Source organism: Haplochromis burtoni, unplaced genomic scaffold, assembly GCF_018398535.1.
Source record: "Haplochromis burtoni strain Fernald_Lab_line unplaced genomic scaffold, NCSU_Asbu1 Contig_120, whole genome shotgun sequence".
NCBI classification, from domain to species: domain Eukaryota; kingdom Metazoa; phylum Chordata; class Actinopteri; order Cichliformes; family Cichlidae; genus Haplochromis; species Haplochromis burtoni.
The window spans coordinates 1,390,131-1,410,181 of NW_024582481.1; the positions used below are offsets into that span (position 1 = coordinate 1,390,131).

General features: G+C 40.6%; 1 protein-coding gene across 2 annotated transcripts in view; it reads right to left on the reverse strand.

Annotated features, from left to right (window-relative positions):
- The window catches only part of zgc:158766 (uncharacterized protein LOC100009641 homolog), a 26,512-nt gene extending 10,598 nt beyond the window's left edge, over nucleotides 1-15,914 (reverse strand). Inside the window, exons 1-11 of one of the 2 annotated variants that reach the window (XM_005934788.2) lie at nucleotides 15,382-15,914; nucleotides 10,344-10,541; nucleotides 8,197-9,430; nucleotides 3,523-3,726; nucleotides 2,672-2,795; nucleotides 2,157-2,250; nucleotides 1,542-1,628; nucleotides 1,199-1,315; nucleotides 680-778; nucleotides 338-480; nucleotides 84-222 (exon numbers count right to left, since the gene is read on the reverse strand). In XM_005934788.2, the coding sequence (XP_005934850.1) occupies nucleotides 84-222; nucleotides 338-480; nucleotides 680-778; nucleotides 1,199-1,315; nucleotides 1,542-1,628; nucleotides 2,157-2,250; nucleotides 2,672-2,795; nucleotides 3,523-3,726; nucleotides 8,197-9,430; nucleotides 10,344-10,541; nucleotides 15,382-15,450 (2,508 nt within the window). In that variant the 5' untranslated portion in view covers nucleotides 15,451-15,914. The remainder of the gene's footprint in view (nucleotides 1-83; nucleotides 223-337; nucleotides 481-679; nucleotides 779-1,198; nucleotides 1,316-1,541; nucleotides 1,629-2,156; nucleotides 2,251-2,671; nucleotides 2,796-3,522; nucleotides 3,727-8,196; nucleotides 9,431-10,343; nucleotides 10,542-15,381) is intronic. The other variant, XM_005934789.2, reaches the window with a different exon arrangement.
- Nucleotides 15,915-20,051: the final 4,137 nt, after the last annotated feature.

Consider the following 20,051-nt stretch of genomic DNA (forward strand, 5'->3'; position numbering starts at 1 on the left):
ATGCTTTTTTTTAAAGAGATAAAAAAAAAACAAGAAAAGCTCTGCAGAGCAGGTGGGAATATGGTATTTAATGTAAAAGTCACCTGCTGAGTTTGCTCCTCAAACCTGTGCGCCTCCAGCAAGCTCTCTAACTGTTTCTGTGACTTGTTTGAAAGGATCACAAGCTTATGAACTTCTTCATCTACTTGATTGTAGAGTGCGTTTAACATGTCGACAGTGTCCCTGAAAAAAAATGAAAAACAATATTCAGACAGGTTACAAGAAGTTTATTTTAATCATCATGGGTACTACTCATTATGACCATTGGGCACCACCATCGCGTCCTATCATGATCTACCTGTAGTTTTCATTGTCGCAGGCTTCTTCCTTCCTGATACGGGCAAGTACAGTTCCACCTTCCAGACGGAGTCGGTTTAGACAGGTGTCATCTAGTACACAATTCATGAGATGCTTCTGCTTTTCTAACACCTCAGACACCTCCTGACATAAACACGGACACGGGTAAATGGATGGTCACATTTACACAGTAGATTTTTTTTTTTAAATATCCTGGAAACTAAGAATGAAACAAACTGGTAAACATTTTACTACAAAAAAAAAAAGCCAGCAGACATCTATTGTGTGTGAGTGGAGACACATAAATCAGCAGGCCAGACTGTTTGCAGGGCTTTGCTCTGACCTTAGAGGTCTTTAGGTTGCTGCTGGCGCTCAGTGAGCTAATAGACTCCTGAAGGGAGGTGATGGCCGCACTACAGCTGGCGGCAAAAGGTTCGATTTTCTGTAAGTAAAAGAAGACAAGAGGAAGAATGAAAGCAAGGGAAGTGAGACTGTTAACACCTACAGTGTCAAAACAGCGATATTACCAAATGTGAAACTGATCATGTTTCAACTGGCTTGCTGGTGGTGGAAGTTTGCCTTTGGGGCTTTCTGCCAGAACGCTTTCTTTTTTTCCCCTTTTACATTATTTTCAGTACTCAGCTATAATTTGTTTTAGACAGCAAAATCCTTGGTTACATTAGTCATGTCTTAGTAAGAGTTCAAAGCAAACTTCTCCTATCTTTATCTGGCTTAGAGGTGCATTGCCCTGTAAATCTGGGTGTCTTTTTTCATTATGAAATCAAGCATCTAACCATGAAACTGGAAAAAAGGTATTACATACATGTTTACACTCTACTCCAGTCGCCTTAGTCACACTCACCTGTCTGAACTGGATCCAGTGGTTGTGATCGTAGTGGAAGGTGCCCTCCAGGTCTCGTGTGAGCTGGGTTTGGTCAATGTACTTCAACAGGGCCTTCAAAGATGACACAGTTTCTGTCTGGAGAAAAAGAAAAACATAAACAAACATCCAGATTTCAGTCACAGCACGTCTCCTGCGCAGCTTAAAAAAAATCTCTGTCATCACGGCTTGCAGTAACAAGATCAGATAAGAAACTTTCAAAAATCGTCCCTGTAACAAATGGAAATGAATTCTTGCAAGTGTGTAAACAAAATTAGGCCTAGCCTTCAGCAACATGAATACTGCACATTTATTCTATTTTTACCTGTACACTGATGTCTCTCTCGGGTTTGCTTGCTACCTCTTTGTCCGACAGGAACAGAACTGAGTAAAGTGCATGTGGTATTAAAGTCTAGAAAAAAAACACATGAGCATGTTTTATTTAAGATACACTTAAAGCACATAGATTATAATACAGCATATAGTTCTTATGCTATGAACAGCTAAGTACTGTGCGTTCAAAGTGACTTCGGATGTTTGTGTCAAGGTTTACAGCATTATCACCTTTACATCAGGAAGAAATGTATTATCAGAGTATGATATCTCTCCTGCGAGTCAGCTGCAGCCAGCCTGCTCCCAGCGTGTGGTTAAAAGCAGACAAGCAAGGACAGGCTCCTCTGCGAAGGCCCTGAGGCCAGCCTTTTTCAGAAAAATGTCTTGGAAGTGCACACACTACAAGTTTAAGGTGTGCCTCTTAAAAAGAAAAACCGCACTATGCCAGAGACAGAGAGGCAGAACAAAAGGAAATGTGTAAGGAATGAGGCAGTATTTTATCTCTGACAGAGAGACACATAACATTACAGTGCAGGAGGCAGCAGAGGGCCTGAAAACTCTCCGGGTGTGTTGGAGGGTAATTACATGTTTTCCAGTGTGGGCTCACCTGAAACTCAGACAGCGATGACAACAGAGCTGGAACAGGCTGCTGCCTTCTGCAGTCTATTACAACAGTTATACCTTGATCACGCCTTTCTTTCCTAAAACCGAAGCATTACAGTTATTGTAGCATCTGTCAAACACATGATGGCATGATGTGATACAATATTTTGACACCTGACAAATTTGTACATGAACACAGATTTTTGTGATGATGAAGTGACACTTAAAGTTAAGTTTCAGACTTTCTAAGCAATTTTGCGGGGATGGATGTTGACCTTAAAGCAAACACATTGTGTTGTCTGATAAGAGATCTAATAAGGGATGAAAAAATATGTTCAACTATACTTAATGGAAAGACTTCTTTGTTCTATAGCTCCAAATAAAAGCTGGAATGGAAAGAAAACTGGAAAAGTGTTAAAAACACTAGCTTGGATGAGTTCACCTTAGAAGTTAATGATAGGTGTAGAAGTCATTTTTAACCCAGACAAAATAAACCGGCATACTGCATGCATGACTTACCGCAGAGTTGAGTAGTAGTAGCTAAGTAAGCACGTCAGATCGTGGACGGTGCAGGTCTCACTTGCCCACAATGGAGCTCTTGTGCACACCTGCACCACTGCTCTCCCACTACGGTCTCTGGTCCCTGGTAGAGAGAAAGCAGAGATGGGGGTCAGAACTTAGCTCTACTTTCTTCCCACACCAAAAATATAACTGCTCAAGCTTCATAGTGATATGACAAACTAATGTTTTTTAGAGCAAAAAAGTTTTGGAAATGCCAGTTCGATAAAAAACAAGGAGAAATATCACTCACATAATAAGAACACACATTTTTAATGGTTTTGTCTAGGCCTCCCTTAGATAGATAATTTAGTAGATGTTTCAGTTTCTATTGCTGTTGCTTTTTTAGCATCAATAGAAAAGTTTCGGTCCATTACCTTCGCTTTTTTGGGGGGGGGGGAGAAATTTTCCACTTAGGCAAGTAATGCTATGTGTTATTTTATTTTTGAATGATTTCAGAATTGAAAAGAAGTGAAATATCTTTCATCATTTTTTTATTAATTTTTGAGACATTACATCATAATTTTCACCAAAAAACCTAAATAAAGTGCACATTTTTAAGATGCGCAGAAATGTTGGAAATCAGAAATGTGATAAAAATGAGCAAATACGATCAAGGTTAAAACTCATATGTGGAAATTGATATTCATTTTTTCTTAATTAGTTAGAAAGTTCAATAAATACTGCAATTTCAAAAAAAGCTGAATGTTTCGGGAATTATTTCATGGTTCAGGATTTATGAGAAAATGGATGGATGGATGGAAAAAATAATTTCAGTACAGGCTGATGGGTCTGAATCAGCTGTCCTTTACCTGGCAGGATCACAGCCGCTGATGTGAGCAGCTCCTGATTGACCTCTGACACCAGTTTGGGGAAGGTTAAATTATAGTCACATGAGGAGCTTTGTACCGAGGCCACTCTGATTGTTGTCCCATTTGCAGCTTTGGGACTGTGTGACTCTTCTCCACTAGCTCTGTACCTCCTGCTTTCACTGTTCAGGCTGTCGTTACGCTGTCCTGTAAAGACAAATAAAAAAATCTGAGCACTAGTCTGATGTTTATTAAGCAAGCAATCAACAACACAGTGCAATCAATAGAAATTTGAAGCTTCCTTTCACTTCTGTACTCTCTTTCCTAGCGGTGATACCTCATGAAAGTGTGTTTATTAGTGGCCAGCTAAGTGCACTCAATTAGTGAGTTCACCTGAGTCATCACAGAGTCCAGGTGTTTAGTCAGGCTGAGTCACAGGCAGACTCTCATACCTGCACCTCCTCCTATTCACTTCTACATAGCTCAAGGCTCTTTTTACAAGAATTGTGCTCCTGGAATTTTTAATTGATACCACAGTTTACAGACCTGAACCTGAGGCTGCAAACCTGCATTCTAATATCCAATCCAGTATCTCTACATCCTACAGGATACTTCATGGTGTCTTGGCCAACAACTGGGATGAAATGGACAGATGAGCATGCACGGTACATAATTAGAATTAATCAACAGAAAATAGTGGTCCAGAAGCTAAAATCCCTGAAAACACTGATTTTATCATGTGTGATGTGACAATTTGCTGCTTTTCTTTGTTCTACATGATAACTAATTGAATTTTTGTGGTTTTTGGACAGTATATATGCCATTTTAGCTTAAAAAAGGTTTTTAAAAAGTACTCCAACTATTAACAGAGCCTAAAACTTTACACAAACTCAGTGTTATGTCTATAATAAATTTGCAGTTATCTATCTGTGATGTGTTGTCTGTATAAGCAGTTTGAGTATTGTCCTGCTCTGTTCTGTGATAATAAGCCCTCCCAGCTCAGCCTCTATTGTCTTCAGAGAATTAGTGCATTTCCTGTGCGACTGTGTGACCACGCTTGTGTTTGCTGCAGGTTTCCTAAAATGCTTTGTTTTGAGAGGAAGTGACAAAAGTAGGCTAAAGCTTCCTGTGTATTGTCCTGTGACACAGTCTGCTTTCTATCTTCTGTGTTTGACACTTTTTTAAGTCATCAAAGACTAAACAAGCACTGGTTATTATCACTTAGTGATCACATATAAGAATCAGGATATTTGTTGGCTCATATCACAAGTAATTTAATCAATCAGAGAGTCTTTGTTTTACAGACTTGTATGAGTCAGCGAGCTTTCGGGTTTTTATAGTTAAAAGACAAAGGCTCAATTTATAAAAGTTTGTTTTCCAAAAACATCCCCAGCAGCTGATTTGTTCACAAGTTAAACTTGTGTAAACGAGCAACCCATCTGGGATTGCTGCAGCCTCCATTCCTGATAAGGCTCATCTCACTATAGGATGCCAGTTTTTACAGAATTTACACGACTTTCTATAATGTTGCTGGAAAAACCTGCTCGCCAAAAGCTGAAATTCAATCCCTCTGAAGTAATCTCTGAAAAACCTGATTTATATACTGTATTTTTGCCCAGTGCTGTTTTTTCAACATAATTAAAACCACTTTTTAAAAAAAAAACACAAATACTCACAGCTAATGTCTGGCACTGCCCGATGTTAAGTACTAGAGAATGAACAAAACTGCCTTTTTTAACCTCACATTTCAATTCACGGAAGAAGCTCTAAAAACAACATGATTCCCTAGGTGGTACTCTCACATCAGTGTTTTCCTGAGCTACCCAGAACGCACCAACAGAAAACAAAACAGACTGACAGCAGTAAAGAAAACACAGGATTGGGACTAAAGTGCTCTTTCCAGGGTTGGACTGTACCTGTTCCCTCAACGTGCCAAAAAACACACAGAGTGGGCTGTGAAAGGTTATCTGTCACCAATCGGAATGAAGTAGCTGAGAGTTATGAGCACTCAGACTCCAACTGTAGTCATCTAATGAACTGTTATAACCAGTCCTGCTGCAGGCTGTTATTGCAAAACCACCATCTAGCTATTAAGAGGTTTTCATAACCTCAGGGTGTATTATTTGATTAGTGACATGATGATTTAACCATCGGTAAACCAAACCTGTTAAAACTGAGATGTTTCAGATTCTGTCAGATTTTTGAAAATGCCTGTGCAGTTTTCTAGTACAGAGGCATTTCTCAGAGATTTATCACAGATTAAATCACCATTTGTTGTACTAGTAATGGTCTATACTATTTTTGACCAGCATTTGAGTCTCTAAACTTATACTGCTTCTTTCAACTAAGAAAAATTGATAAAAACCAAACAAACCCCAAAACTAAACAAAACTAAACAAACAAACCTGTATTGTCAGTCAATAACTTTTTACTACACGCTGTCTCCCTCACATATCTTTATGTGGAATTCTACCCAGCCCATCCTCCTCGTTAACAAACAAAAAAAAGCAGCTAGCGATGACATATCAACACTGTTTCTTTACTTCCACCACTTGCTTCCACTTAAACTTAGAATTCATTTTAAAGTTTTATTAATCACAGCGTACTTACCTGCATGCACATAATTACCATGCACGTACTTGCCTGCATGGCAAGGCCTTGCCCATTCAGGTAGGTACATACATGTATGAACTTATGCTTGCATGTATGTCAGGATTTTTAGGCTACACTTGGTGTGGATTTTATCCTGACTGTGAAACACTTTTTAATTGTGTCTTTTAAAAACTACAAATAAATTACTTTTACGATTTTATTAGTGAATATGTACTACAGCACCACCACAAGCCTGGGGTTAACACAATTTAAAGTGTCAGTGTTCACAGTAATGAAGGGAAATATGCAACTACAATACATCCTTAGTGTAGTAATAAATAAGCAAAAAGTCCCACTCTCTGGACTTCTTGTGTCATAGAGATTGTTTACAAAATAATCCAGATAATGCTAATGATGTTACAAATGACCTTCTTATAGACTCTGATGGTAGACACGTCTGTCTTCTTGTCTTGTTAGAACAGCATTTGATACTGCTGATCACAAGGTTTTCCTGCGGATATTAGAAGACACTAATATTAAAGGAATCATAGACTCCATATTAGATAGACTCCTCTTTGTACAGGTAAACGCACGGGTTTTTCATGTGTGAAATGTATTTATGGAGTTCCACAGAGTTCTGTGCTGGGACCACTACTTTTTACATTACACGTGCTTCCCTTAGGCAACATATACTTGCAGCCCAGATGAAACTAGATGATACAAATCAATTAGTTAAACTACTGGCATGTCATAAAGACATACCAGCCTGTATGTAATTTTCTTTCTTGTTACATTTGGTCCTAAAAATCTTAGAAGCACGGTGCCCAGCTTACTCTGGATGGCATAACCTTGGCCTCTATTAACACCTTATTTACTATTTTAAAAGAAATATGTAGGACTGCCTGCTTTTATCTGCACAACATTTGCAAAATTAGAAACATCCTGTCTCATTCATTACTTCTAGGCTGATAATTATAATTCATTCTTATCAGGTAGTTCTAAAAGTTCCCTAAAAGCATTCAGTTTATCTGGAACATTGCAGTAAGAGTACTAAAAAGATGAGAAAGAGAGCATATTTCTCCAATATTAGCCTATTTTCATCGACTCCCTGTATTTAAAATCCTTCTCCTGATATATGAGGTCTTGAATGATCAGGCAGCACCATATCTTAAAGACTGCACTCTTACTTCACTCTCAGACTGCAGGCTTACTTGTATTTCTTAAGAGTTTCTAAAAGTAGAATTGGAGGCAGACCCTTCAGTGCCGAGTTTAAATTTGAGAGACAGACACCCCCTCTCTACGTTATCAATACTTTCCTTTTTGATAAAGCTTATAGTTAGGGCTGGATCAGGTGACCCTGAACCATCTCTTTGTTATTCTACTATAGACTCAAACTGTTGAAGCACTCCGTGTGAGGCGCTTTTCTTAGTATGTTTTGTCCTGTCTCCTTATGTTCTTCTTTTTCTTTTCTCTTTCCTCTCATCCCCCAACTGGTTGCAGCAGATGGCTGCCCCTCCCCGAGCTTAGTTCTGCTGGAAGTTTTTTTATTTTTTGTTAAAAAGGAGTTTTTTCTTCTTACTGTTACAAAGTCCTGTGCTGATAGTGGGGGTGGACGTAGCTTGTTTGTTGGGTTTTCTCAAGGATACTGTATGGTCACCTTACAGTATAAATTGAGTTTAATTAATGCTCCTGATATTTATGTATGTTTATCAGGTGTAAATAGGTATTTTAGCCATTTGGTTCGTTCATTCCTGTTTCTTGAGAAATTTCTTAAGTACTCGCTAAACGAATTGCAGCAATTTTGCCATAATAGGATTTTCAGGACGTGAGCCACCAACTGGCTCCTGTGTCTTTACATTTGGCTAGGATCAATTAATTGCTAGGTTTGCTGTGTTCATGACATTACTGATCATAATCGTGATTATATATAATGACTACATTTCAAATACTGCACTTGAAATTTACTTGAAAAGCATAAAAAAACATTTATAAGCAAATGTTCTTTATGTATTGGTGCAAAAAATGACCAACATTTATGACTTTAAGTGTAATTTTTGTGCACTGAGGTTTAACATCAGGACTTACCCGACTCATCCTTGCTGTTTCTCCTCTCAATTCCAGGAATTATGGCCTCCACATCCAGCTTTCCGAAACGAAAAGCATAGTTTAGTTTTTTGGGTGAAATTCCGGCTGATCCTCCAGAAGAAGATCGTTCCCGGTGGCCTTTAACCTGGCCTGCTTTGTTAGTCCTCTCCAGTGACTTGGAGCGCCTTTCTGCTCGTCTCTCAGCACTCCGCAAACCTCTCTGTAAGTAAAGTAAAGGTGTGCTGGGTCTGGAGTCATCACTGCTGAGCCATCCCCGGCTACCTAACCTCCGCGATGAATGTTCTCTGGAGGAGGTCTGCGTGTCGGGACTGTTACCCGGTGTCACAGTTCTCTCTCTTAGGGTAGCACTATGCTCTGAGCTCTCCTCCAAGATGGATTCAGAGCTCGACCCAAGGGTCATGGGATTCTGTAGTGCTTCCATGTAAGATTTTCTGAAAAGTCTCCTGGTCTCAAAAGTTGCAGAGTCTCTGTGGAGACGGCGCCGAGGGCCTGGGTTACTGAGGTCTGTGCTGAAAGAGAGCATCTTGGACCCCAGTCCTCCCTCTCTTGCACTGCTGTCCTCACCGCCCTTTCCTGTACCACACTCCTCAGTGAGACTTTTTATTTTAATCTTGGGTATAGCATTGTCAGCTGTGCTGGTGCTATGGCTCTCACTGCTAGAGTCCATGCGGTTTCTGTTCGGGGAGTTGGGCTCAGAGAAAATGGAGTCAGCTCCCTGAGAGTGCAGGGACTCTCTGGAGCTGCGATGGCTGTCCAGAGTCCCCGTAGATCCGCTGGTGCTGCAAGTGCTGAGATGGGCACGGAAACCACCTCGGCTGCAGTGCGCTTGCATTATAGCGTCTGCTGTGTTGCTGACAAAGAGCGGGTTGACCACGTTCTTCCACGGTGTCCTGAACACAGCCGTACCAGTGGTAAGCAGACAGTTCTGTAGCGGATGCAGGTTTCGGTCACGTGTTACATTCTGTAAGAACTCAGCTGAGAAGATGCTGCCGTACATGCTCTCTGAAATAGGGATTTCTGCAATGGCCTGCCCACTGATCGACAAACATTTTATCACTAGCTTGGCAGCCTTGCGTCCTAAAGGAACAATTTGTAGGTAGAAATCTCCTTGCTTTAATCTGACTTTATGCAGAGGTGCAAGCTGCAGGACAACTTTCTCATGGATGCAAAGAGGCCATCCCTCATGATAAAAGAGCAAGCCTCTGAACTTTACCTGTGAAGAGAAAGAGAAGTCAGTCAGTACTCCCGTAAAACATTGTTATCATATATGTGAGTCATGCCTCAGCTGTGGTACGACTTGGATCATTTCAACTGACATCTGCAAAGCAGTATTTAAACACATGTTTAGCTGTAATGGAGAGGCAAGGTGTTTTCATGGGGCTCACTGAGTGAATCACTGTCAGCTAAAGATGAAAACCTGTCTGATCAGGCCCGTTTTCACAGCAACCACAACACAAATCCGTGTTGTGACAGCATGAAACCCTAAGAGCAAAAACACGGTGCTCAAGGGTTGGCTTTTTTCATCTCTTATGAATGTCATGGCAAAGGCTGAGGATGTGATCTTCCTCCGAAGCCTCTCATATTGCCTACATTACAAAGACTCTCATGCACAGCAAGCTGTTCTCAGGGGCTAGGCTTAGATGAAACTATTGCTCTGTGGCTATCGTCACAGTGTAATCACCAGAGAGATAAATGCAGAGGAATAAAGTTTCAGTGCTTTGGTGATAGGGCCCTAACCCACAGCAATCAAAGCTTTTGAGAGAGAATATTGAATTTCATGCTGGACCCTAGAGTCCATGGCTCCCTCTCAAGCACTCCACAGTTTCCCTGTGTTTCGCTATTCAGAGAATGATGGCTGCTTTTCAGCTTGTTGCCTGTTTCCGGAACAATAATCAACTCTGTTTCAGTCTCACTTTTCCCACTCAGGAAAAATATTCACACTCAGCAGAACTGTTCACAGTTTAACTTCTAGTTGTTTATCTCTTTCCAGACAGTGAGATAGTTTTGGTTTCTTTTCTTAAATCCCCATGTCCTCTCTCTATATTTCTATCCATCTTCTCTTCCAAACACAGACATTCTTGGTTTCCTCAATTTAACCTCAGATACCATTACTATCAAGCACTCACACAGGTTTCTTTCTGTATGATCTGTAGGATCCTCTTGGCAGGAAGCAAGAAGTCGATGAGGCAGCGGAGTCCGTCTCCACGATATTGCCTCTCCACCACGCTGAACAGCTGCCAGAGGACGGTGACAGCAGTGGCACTGAAGGGACGGTACAGGGCAGACAAAGTGCTCTGGATACAGTTGTCCAAAGACTCAGCGTCCTGAGAAAAACAAGAGACGGGTACATTAACATATAAGCAGATGTGAGTCTAAATAAGTGGCTTCCAGTCTTTTTGACATGGAGATTTTGAGATTTTTCTTTTAATGAATTGCCAATTTTTCCTTTTCCAGTTGTAAAAGCAAGAATTGAATAAAAGCAACAGTCTAACAATTTTGTGCCTGTGTAAAGGAGTTTTCAGATTTTTGAAGTTTCCTGGATTTTACAAGAAAAGGAGAAGAGACAAACATTTCATAGTAAGATGTTTCTTGGAGTCACAGGTTAGCAACTCCTAGTCCAGACAGCTTGTAACGAATTCCTTGAAATGCATGCAACGAAAATCAAATAATCTGTGCACAGTATACAAATATATAACTAGATAAACATATGCATGCAGGATCCCATTTAGCCAGACTGTCAGGAAGTTTGAACATGACAGGGAATATCAGGCATCCCGGCAGAGGGGAAACACCTGGTTACCATGACGTCACCTTCAGCTAACACAAACAGGCAAACTGGAAAGTCCAAACTGGACTCCAGTTGCGATCAGGACGGTGGAACATGACCTTCCAACAGCATCCGTGTTGCCACATAGTATGATTTGACCCCTACATGACCCGGGCCACCGCCATTGGTCCCCCAAACTGCATGTCCAACACAGTTTGACTGATGATGAGGACAGGATATTTGGGATTACAACAGATCTGAATGAGGATGACCTGTAGTAGTAGCCAGAGTCATGGTTCAAGCTATGACCTTCCTCTGTTCTGTCGGTGCCAAGGCCAAACATCACTCCACTATGTGTCCTTCCTGAATGGAACACAGCCGTGGAATAGAGACATCTGTCTCTCATGATAAGCGCACAGATAAATAGCAATGTCAGGAAATGTCTCACATATAACAACTTTGGGTGACACTTTATAATGCAGCCCACGACTAAGGGTATAATAATCCTGTATGAACTTATTTGAAATGTTTACCAACAAATATTTAAAGGTAGGTACACATTTATATATAAAATTTGTGTTTTTTTAACAATATAAACATTATAAGTATCGTTCTCCCTTTTAAACTTAAAAGAAACAAATTATAGACCTGTGTATATACAGTAAAGTAAATTTATTTACTTAAGTTTGCTCTTTTTTTTTCTCCTTTTACAATCACTGTTCAAATATAACTTTCAAAATATGATGGAACAAAGACTCGAATAAATAAACAGAAATATATAATTAGAATTAATTCAATCAAAATTGAACACCAAAGAATTGACCCTATAAAGTGGGGAAATTGAATCGTATAAAATCGATCATGCACATTGACATAATAAATATTAAATGATGATATTAAAAAAAGATGTAAAAAAAAAAAGGAAATTACTCTTAAAATTACTCATGAATGATGTAAAATTGCTTATACATTAATTTAAATTTACTAACACAATTTCTAATGGCACAATTTAGTTATAGTATAATTCTTTTTTCCTGCAAAGACCTGCCTTTCACGCCTTTATTCTAAAGTACCTAGCTGTAAGTATATAACTACACTGTAATTACAAGTAAAATACATTGAAATTCCAGTTAGTTACAGGCGAATTACACCCTCTGTAGGGGGCTGTATAATAAAGTGTTACCACTTCGCAAGATGTTGACCAACACAGGGCTTTAATATGCAGCTCCTCGATGCATTTTGCTACTTTCAGTTGAATCTCTATGCGACATTTGCATGTAAATAGAAGCTGCCAACAAATCAAGAGATCGCCTTTACTCTATTGAGTTTTGGTGGTCAGACAGCCCATGTTTCACCCTTTGTAGGATCTGTCTTGTTGATCTAAGCAGTGCAGCACCATCAATTAGAGGAGAGTGAGTACAGTTGAGCGCATTCGTACACATGCCACGACTCTACTACAAGGCGTTCATTGTGCACTCCGCCTCTCTAAGTGGTATGTGCAGTACAGTGTCGGTGGCCTGAAACAAAACACCCACTTCCATTAGCAGTCAGCTTGCTTTAGCGAGACAAAAACTTTTCTGGGCATTAGTCACTGTTGCGCTCAGGAGGAGAGGAGTAACATGGAGTTTTATTGGAGGAGAGCTAACAATGGGAGGAAAGCCTCAGCCGCATAGTTCGGACACACCAGCAAGTTTCAATTCAGGTTCCTAAGGCAGAAAAACAAGGGTAGTGACAGACGCAGTGTTTTGAAGAACAATTAGCCAACATTACAATTCAAAGGCTAGACATCGTGTTGCGCAGGAGTGGCTGTCTATGTAATCCAGTGCTACAGTATGGATACAAAAAACCTGCACTAAAAATAACAACAGATGGGCAATCCATTGTTTACACTCAGAGTAGTGACACATGTAAATAAAATCCTACCTATGGTAAGAGACACAGAACTTCCCACTGGCATGAAAAAAATGGAAGCTTTTCATTAAGTGTCACCTGTCTAGCACGAGATATATTTGCACGTCTCAGCAGAGTGACCAAATTTAACCACCAGCGCTGAGCCTCCCATCCGCTCTGAGCCACACAGGAATGCAGTGTATATAGCTGTGTATGTCTAGCTTCAGAGCTTCAGGCAGGACAAGAGCAAATTGGGAAGTCCCAACCTCTCTGATGCCTGATCTTTCTAATGGGCTGCCTGTTTGATGGCAGACTGAGGTGGTAATTAATGGCTTTAAAGCTCAAGGTGGGACACTTTTGTCTGTGCCATCAGTAAACAAGCTGTCAAAAAGGTGATCAGAGTAAATGGGATGGTTAAACATTAAAGGGTTTTGTCTCTTGATGAAAAAAGCAAACCCAGAGGATTGATCCTGGTTATGTTTGACCTTTTCTGTTTTGTTAACCCCCTTCCTTTTTTATAAAGTTAAAGATATACGGATGGTGGTGAAATGCTTGATTAGTTGGTGATTCCTCTATTGCAACAATTAATGAAATCATGTGTCAAGACTGAAAAGTCGGGCAAATAAGGAAAGAAGTGTATCAAAACCAAAAGAAAAAGTGAGAGACACAGAAGCAAACACGAGGTGGTCACTGACACATTTAGTGGGTCAGGGACACAAAAGACGCTGCCTGCCAGGACTCCAGTGGAGCATGAAGCCACCAGGGGAGTGTAACAGGAGAGCCCTGGAGCCCCCACGGAGGCTGCTCGCTAACCAACCTGCTAACAGCCTCAAAGGCAGCGGGACGACAAAGGCCACAGGTTGCTCAGACCTGCCCCGCTGCCAGGTGCCAGGATGCCAACAAAAGAGTCTAGTGAGACCTCCCCATTAAGCCCGCAGTAAGTTTCAGCTTTTGATCTGTACCAATAGAAATCCTATCTCATGAGAGAACGACAGTAAGAGGAGAGATGCTGGGATGTGTGGTCAGGCAAAAGGTGCACGCTGTACTCTGAATACATTTAAAAGCCACAGTTTCTGATTATGTCAAGGAGCCATAACAAAGTCAATGAGGTTACTTGAGATCGCTGTTAGTTTGAAATACGGCCCTTAACGAGGAGCTTAAGACATGTAATTACACATCAAACTGTACACACAAACGCCACACTCTCTGTGTACAAGGCACAGCACACGCTTCGAGAAATAAAAGCATAATCATACTAATGCTGTGGTCCGTAAGAAGATTAGCTGTTGCTGCAAATTGTAGCGTTGTTATCTTAGCAGATAACCCGGCGAGACAAAAGGATTGTGTGATGAACACAGATAAGTGTGAGAGGTGAGGCGATAAACTGGACCACCCACATACCCACAGCCAAAAGTACTACTTTTACAGTAAAGAAAGTAGGGGTGTTTCTGTCAGATTACATTCAACGTATTTTTTAATCTGGGTCAGTAAGTCGTATTATTTTGATTTATTTAAAAAAAAAAATTTAATAAGACCGACAAAAACTACCACTACTGATGGATTAAAGAGTAATTTTCACATATTCCCACAGTGTTTATGGAAAAGACTCACTTTATACCACCGGAAAGCGACTAATGACTTTGCTTCAGGATGTAAACAGCACCGCAGGCTTGTTGTTCTGCCAGTGTGTATGAAACACTGAATCTCACACATTTAAATATTATGTTTAATTCAATAAAACTCATTAAGGAAGACAAAATAGTGAATGGAGGTCCTTCAGCCAATCAGGGCAGTGATAAGTAGTGACAACAGAGACAAAGGAGCCTGACAAAGTCTGTTGATACCTCTGCAGGGTAAATATAGAGTGGGTGCATTCCATTATAAGTGGGAGGTTGATAAAGATATCAGAGAGGATACAAACTTGTGTATCTCAGTGACTCCCAGAAATAATAGTCTGTTTATCATATCTTGCTTTCTCCTTTTCCCCCTACAGATAAAAGTCCACCTTTCTAATTTCTAATCATCATCAACACACACACGATCTATAACTAGTGAAGAAATAAATCTAAAACGCTCATCTTTTACAACTGCACAACAAAAGTAATGATACAGACAGGCCGTGCAAAAGGAATTCATCACCCTTTAAAGTGAAGAGAGCGCTACAAACAAACAAGTCCATGTTATATTCCCTTAAAGGAGAAATGAGCCGCTGGATATATGTGCATATCGAGCAATAACATAATCCCGATCATCGTTCGTGTCGTCCTCCCTTTTCTTCTAACACAATGCATGCATGAAAAGCTTCCTGCTGTGTTTTGACTACACAGCGACAAGTCAAAATATCAGCCATCTCTGAACAGTGACATCAAAAACATCTACCGCCATAATACAGAAACACACACGCAATAAAGTGGCTGAAAAAAAAAGGCAAAACAAAGTTCAAGCATGTGCAAAAACTTCCAGAGAGTCACCGAAATCCTGTAATTAAACACATTTCAAGCTCGTACCTTTATACACAGGTAGTTGTCACAGCTCCGTGATTTTGCTCTGGAGTGCATTTTGCCCAAAGGAAGCATTTAGCCACCAGAGAAACAATTCCAAAATTCAATAAATCACGTGTCTCCAAACTCCAGGTGAAAGACTTTTGTAATCCACACTGTGAGTGTAGTAAGTCATTGCAGTGGTATCAGTGGGTCCGGCACCATTTCTCTCCCCTGTCTCTCTCCTTTTCTCTATGCTGTGGTGTCTGTAGCTGGAGTAGACTAAACTTCAGAGCGTGAGAGAGGCAGTGCGCGGGCTTCCCCGTCACTCACCCTCCCTTCCTCCAACATAACCTCCCCCGCCCTGCTGCTTGCTTTTCTAATGAAGCTCCATCCAGCTGGACAAATGCACACTCCTGCAACTTCAAGCTCATCATTCATTAAAAAAAAAAGACGGGGAAAAAAAGAAAAAAGACACGTACACACTACCTGACCCGCACACCCCGACTGCCGTGAGCCCCAGCACTCCACCCAGCAGGCATCAGACGTTGACTAACTCCTCTCTGCCCTCCCTGACCCTCTACACCCCTACCTCCACCAGCTCCCCTCTACCCCTCTTGCCCACAATGGTCTCTCTTTGTCCTGACAATACAAATGGACTAGGGTTTCAGCTTATTCTGCTGCTTTTCAAAAGAAAAAAGAAAGGAAGACATCAGCATAGGATTGGTTGGCTCAGGTCACTCATTACAATGGCATTCCTCTTAAATATTGTCAGGGGACTGCCCTATCCTTTAACTGACTCACAAACCAATGACATATGGAGACATCCTCCCGCTACAGAAGCCAGATATAACTTCTTTATAATGACTCTAAAAATGTTTTGAATTATTAAAATAGGTTTTACCTGATTCCATAATGAGGAATTGTGACAAGCACTGCAAAATATCCCCTCTCTTTGACACACAAGCATCAGAGGTGAGCATATTTTTACAGGAAGAATGCAACAAAATGATATGTTTGCTAGCTGTGAATGGTAGCTCCTTCCCATTTTTTCCTAAACACAGGAAGTCCTTGTTCGGAGGAACGACATGCTCTGTAAGAATACACACTCTGTGTGAAAAAGATCACATTAGGTCAGTCTGTGCAAACAGGGAAGGTAGTGACGACGGGTAATTGAGTTTGCTTTATTTTTAGAGAGAGAGGCGCTGGAGTCTCATCAGATGTCATTAAAGGCAGACATCACAATGACCTGAGAGGCACAAAAAGACACACACTGACTGACTGGAGTCTCGCACTCAGTGTGGGCACATTCAAACACACACACATGGTTACTCTCATGTTGACACTGATACTACAAGACATTTATACTTTGGTGTAGTGCATTTCTGGGAAATGAAACAAAGAGAGCAGATACTGTTATGCACTCGGTCTACATTTAGTCTTAGTCTTATAGCTACTGTATAATCTTCTGTGTAAGCAGAAGAAGACATACCTCACATATGCACTCTGCAAATACACACTCCTCTCTCTCCTACTCGGAGTGTGTGTGCTTGGACTTAACCTATAATTTCTGCTGCCTTGCCTTTCCACTGGGCTGGTTTCAGTAGGTCAGAGTACAGATTTTCTTCTTTTATGTCTCTCCATTTTTGTCGTTTTCCTTCTTTTTAATTCATAGTTATCCCATTGAGTTAAAGTTGCTTCACATAGGCAACAAAATAGGTCAAGTTTTATATATACATGTTTACAAAAAAAGAAACATTGTTTAGCTACGAAAGTAGTAAATTCAAGTTAATTCAGAGCTGCCTTGGCAGGTGTCCACTGTGTTTGTGTCTCTAAAACATGTTTATTAGATTTTCAGCACTGAGTGACATTAAATTTGGTTTAATTTCTTTTTATAAAACTGGCAGTGGAGTAGTCAGCAGCTCTAATCTTTTTATGGCTCCAGCAGATCAGAATTTTCATGGTGTACAAATACAGGGATTCACACAATATAAAACAGGCTGCATACAGACACTTTAGTAGTATTTCTACTACACGCACCTCATCCTGCTTTGTCGTATTTTTACTCTACATAGGGATACTGTTTACAAAATGAGCTGGAATAAGCTCCAGCCCCTGAGCTCAGGATGCTGATTTGGATACGTGGTTAAGAAGGTCTAAGAAAAAAGGGAAATGAATATCAGGTTGTGCTCATTAACATTTGAAAATAGTGAGTGACACTATAAATTTGTCATGAAACTGTGTGCAGAGGTCATAAATAAAGTGAAACATAGCATCCTTTTTCATAGACTTCAGCGCAATAGGATGTCTTTTTGCAGCCCTTTTTGAGAGTCTCCCCCTGCTGGACCTTGAGAATAATACATGTTTAATGCACCTTTCCACTCGCTTCATTTTTGAGACCTAGAATCTAGCTTTTATACATACAGTTTTATAGGTCTTTTATTATGCGATAGAGAAGACTTCATCTGTCTACATTCTGCATTCATACATATCCTTTTTGGGATTTTGGACAAATGTCTCATCTGTGGCCACAAAAAGAGACATCAATGCAGCCCTGCTGCACTGCTATAAACAATAAATAAAATGCACTCTACAGCCAAAATGTATATTTACATGCAGGGTGATTTATTCCACAGTGCTGATGACCTTGTTCTAAAGACAACAGCACATCCATCTGTGAGCTCTATTTCCCTGTATGTACAGTGTTTTGATTCACATCAAGATAGCAGTTAAGTTCGAGTCAGTAGTGCATGTTTGCACAACTACATAAATAAAACTTTTCCTGTTGTTTTTCTGTGGGCAACCATCAGGTTTTAAAATAGCCTTATTTACGCAAGCTTCTGGTAAACTACATTTATGTGATCTGAAAAGGCAGATATGGTCAGTCCCAGGGGTTGGTACGCAATCAGATAAACCTATCAAGGGAGCAAATTAGTCAGATGACACAAGAGCTGGAGTTTCATCATTTTTCATCATCATATCTTACAGTTTTTGAAAAGATGAAAACAGAAGACAGATTTAAGGGGAGGGTGAACGCAGAAGATGTTTGGATAAAGATTGAAATATTTTCATGGCTCTGCGTTAGATGAGCATAAACACACACAGGCAAAGTGCACACGCAAACGCTCGACATAAGGCAAAAGTCAAAAGTAACTCAAGTGCATGCCCTGTTGCTGATAGACGAGCGGTCATTGTAATGAAATCGCACACACAGAGACACACACACACACACACACCAAACTGTGGAATGTGACACCTTGGTCCTACCTCACTTCATACCAAAACCACACAGGCCACCAACAGCTGTCATGAAATCTTAAAACTTCACCCTTTTTCCATCCTCATAAAGTCAGGACGGCAACAACTGTGGCAACACATCTTTACAACAGCATAACGCACAGCATCAGTTTAAAATATTGCAGATCTTTGAAACAGCTCAGAGTTTATTAAACTTCTCAAAATGCCAAATAGCAGTGATTTGATATCTGCTAATATCTTGTTTATTCATTCCACAACAATTTAAGATTATTTAAGAAAAGCAGTAAATCTTCTGTCATAACTGAACATTTTTATTACAAAGTCGACGTTCGTATCAGCTCCTTCCAGTCAACTGGCTGATCGATTGGTCTTTGCAGCCTCAGCCTTAGCGTGTTACTGTTAGCCCAAAGCCCTTGCTTGCAGCAAAAGTCTCAGTGTTACACAAAAACAATCCAGAAACACAACAGCATTTTGTATTAAGTTTCATACTTACAGATCTGCTTTTGAATTCAGGAAATGTAGAGGACAAAGTGAATGAGTCATCACTCTCCGTCTGTCCGCCTCACACAACCTTGAGAACTCACATCACATCACCATCCAGCCTCACAGACCCTGAGCTATTGCCCCCTTCGCTCCTTTCTCAAACTGTTCCAGTTCCCGGGAACTCTGACCTGAATCGTTCCCCTTCTCGCAGATAGACTCAACTGGGCTGCTGGACATTTCAGATTGACTACCTCTGTATACAAATGCACATAGCTACACAAACAGTCACACTGCCAGGCCAACCCCCAGCTTCCTCTGCCATGCCAGAGTGCATGTAGACCAAGACCAAAGTCAGCATGCATCTTAAATGCCCACTAAAAACCTCAGACCTCCTGTATAAATGCTGTATTCCGCTGATGTCGTAGTTAGGATCAAGATTTACCGCCACCTTTAAGGCAGTGTGGTGCAGCTGTTGTGCCGACATCCCCACCATATTCGTGCTCTTTACAGAGAGTAAACATTAAGAGAGTATGCCACCTGTCATAGCCCCCTAATGTACCTTAGCCCCCTGCTGTGCGGACGTCTCACTCCAACACAAAAGCCAGTGTTTTCCCTGAGCATGCGAGCACAGGTGGCTGGAGGAGGCAAGGTCGAGTTACAGCAGCAGCTCCCACAATTCAAACCATCAAGGAGCCAAGGCAGACAGACTAAGCCAGACTGAATGTACCGAGGACAATAAATACAGTACGGCAAGCAATAATGGTACATAAAGTAATCCCTGTTGTTAAATCACAGCTACTTGTTAGTCTGGTAGACCAAGAAAACAAAGACTTCCCTCAACAACTTGACATTAAGATTGAGATTCTTTATTTGTCAATGTACTGTTTAAACTCTATATGCTACAAGAGTTTAAACAGTACATACAGTCAAAAAGATTTAATATGAAACATTAAATA